Source organism: Pediculus humanus, genomic scaffold, assembly GCF_000006295.1.
Source record: "Pediculus humanus corporis 1103172107469 genomic scaffold, whole genome shotgun sequence".
Lineage (NCBI taxonomy): Eukaryota > Metazoa > Arthropoda > Insecta > Psocodea > Pediculidae > Pediculus > Pediculus humanus.
The window spans coordinates 229,871-232,428 of NW_002987087.1; the positions used below are offsets into that span (position 1 = coordinate 229,871).

Consider the following 2,558-nt stretch of genomic DNA (forward strand, 5'->3'; position numbering starts at 1 on the left):
TTTTTTTATTTCGCAATCGTTTGTTCTTTATTTGACATTTAAACAACCACAAACGTAACAACTTCAAAAAAAAAAAAAAAAATTCAATGACAAATGACACGTCAATGTTAATAACTACCCGGGAAAATTGGATAGAAACGAGTTGATAATAATAATAATAATAATAGAATGATGGATTCGATTGATAAGGAGGAGGGGTGGGGGGAAAGAAAAAAAAGAAAATTAGTATTATTATTATTTTTTTTGGTCGCAGGTGAAAATAGTTGCAATTCGAACGATGGTATAACCGATCTTCGTTACCAAACAAACGATAAAAGTTGCAGCGAAGATGAAGATACTGCGAGTCCCGTACAGGGTCCCACGACTCCCGGAAGTACCGGAAGTGCAAATAACGACGGTGCGGATTCAATAAATAAAAAAAAATTAAGGAGAAATAGAACGACGTTTACGACGTATCAATTACACGAATTAGAAAGAGCTTTTGAAAAATCTCATTATCCGGATGTTTATTCGAGAGAAGAATTAGCCATGAAGGTCAATTTACCGGAAGTACGAGTACAGGTAATTAATTCATTTTATCCGATAGTTTTAGTTATATTTATTCGGGGGGTTGTGGGGGGTAGGAGGAGGGGAGGGTCCGATTCAATTATAAGGAAAGGAAAAAAAATTACAAATTGTGTGACAGAGTGAGAGAGAAAGAACATTTTCTGTTTTTTTTTTTAACTTGTCATCAAAATTATTGTCGTGGAAATTGTGACAAGTCACGACACGATAATAATAATAATAATAATACCGATGACGTTTTATGCGTAGTGATTTTTTTTTTTTTTTTGTAACTTCCGACTTTTTTTTTTTTTTTTAAATTAAATCGTTTGAAAAACATGAAAAAAAAAACAAAACAAAACAAAACAAACTTTACGAATGTTTATTTTAATTAATTAATTTTATTAAATATGGCGACGGTTAATAATAATAATAATAATAATAATCAAAATGTAAGCTAATTAATTTTTTATTCGAGTTTGTTTATGAAAAAAAAAAAAAATGAAATGAAATTTCGACGTCGCCATCATCATCATCAATCGCCATTTTTATTTATTTAATTATTAATAATTTTTTTTCGGGGGGGGGGCATGGAAGGGGAAAGAGAGAGAGGAGGGGCCTCGTTAATAACTAATTAATTAATTAATTTTAATAAAAAAAAATTTGATTAAATAAATAAATAAATTCGTTTTTGATTTTTTGTACTCGAACGCGTTGGAAATTTTTTTTTTTTAAATTTAAAACGGGGGGGGGGGGGGGAGAATGAAATGAAATGAAAAAAAACGCGAATTAATAATAATAATAATAGTAATAATAATGATTTTTTTTAAGGGTTACATTAAAAAGGAAAATTTATAATCGACGGGTAAATCATGTTGGAGATTGTACATAATAAAGTACAAAATAAAATTTTTTTTTTTTTTTTAAAGTTTTAATAGTAATAAATAACAAGAAAATTTATTTTCCATGCAAATACGGTGGCAAAAAAAAGTGCATGAAGTGAGAGAGAGAGAGAGAGAAAGAGTGAGAGAGAATAATAATCTCATACCCCCCTCTCTCTCTCTACTTTATACGAAAGCTTAAAATTAATTCATTATTACCACGCTCATTAACGTCAATTTATTTTTATTTAGTTATAATTTAAATTTTTTTTCGTTTACATTTAAGTTTAATAAAAAAAAAGAAAGTGGAAAATTCAAAATGGCGCATTTTAAAAAAAGAAAGAAAAAAAATTTTCTTTTTTTTTTTTTTAACTAACGAACGAAATAAGGAAAGAAAAAAAAATTTTAATTTAAAAAGAAAATTCAAACGATTTTAATCGATTTATTTTTTTAAAAAAATTATAATTATAAATGCAACGTTGCCGTTTGTTATATATTATTATTATTATTTTACACGAGTCGCCTTAATCCGTTACGAAAATTTTCTTTTTTTTCGGGGGGGAAAGGGGGAGAAGAGGAAAAAGTTTAAAAAAAGTTTTTAGGTTTAAGACGTCAATAAATTTCCGGGAAATCTTTTTCAACTGTTTGTTCGTTTGTTTGTTTGTTTGTTTGTTTTAAATCGACGAGAATCGATGGATTAGGAAGGACAGACAATTTTGTCCTTTATCCGATTTCATCATTATTATCATCATCATTAGTTGAACGTTTTTTTCCTTTTTTTTTACGCCACGAATTTAACCCCAATAAAAATTTAAAAAAAAAAAAAAAAAACGCGCGAAATCTCTCTCTTTCTCTCTCTCTCTTTCTCTTATTAACTTTCAATAAGTTAAATTTTTTTATATAAAATGACGGTTGATTACGTCACGAAAAGGTTTAAAAAGGTTTTTAAAAAAAATTGATTTTCGAATATCCTTTTGAATTTGACACAAATAAAAATGTAAAAAAAAAAAATTTTTTTAAGCCTTAAAGAAAAACTTTTCTTAAACGTGTAAATAAAATGTGTGAGGGGAGAGGGGGACGTAAAAAAACATTTAAGAGGGGAGGGGGGCGAGTAATAAAAGGTTTAATAATAAA

General features: G+C 27.9%; 1 protein-coding gene across 1 annotated transcript; it reads left to right on the plus strand.

Annotated features, from left to right (window-relative positions):
• Window positions 1-93: 93 nt before the first annotated feature.
• Phum_PHUM121700 (retinal homeobox protein, putative) lies at window positions 94-757 on the plus strand (the record flags this gene model as incomplete). The annotated part of the gene is made up of 3 exons (XM_002424180.1): window positions 94-100; window positions 254-561; window positions 686-757. 3 exons carry the CDS (start codon window positions 94-96, stop codon window positions 755-757), a joined length of 387 nt encoding a protein of 128 aa, XP_002424225.1.
• Window positions 758-2,558: the final 1,801 nt, after the last annotated feature.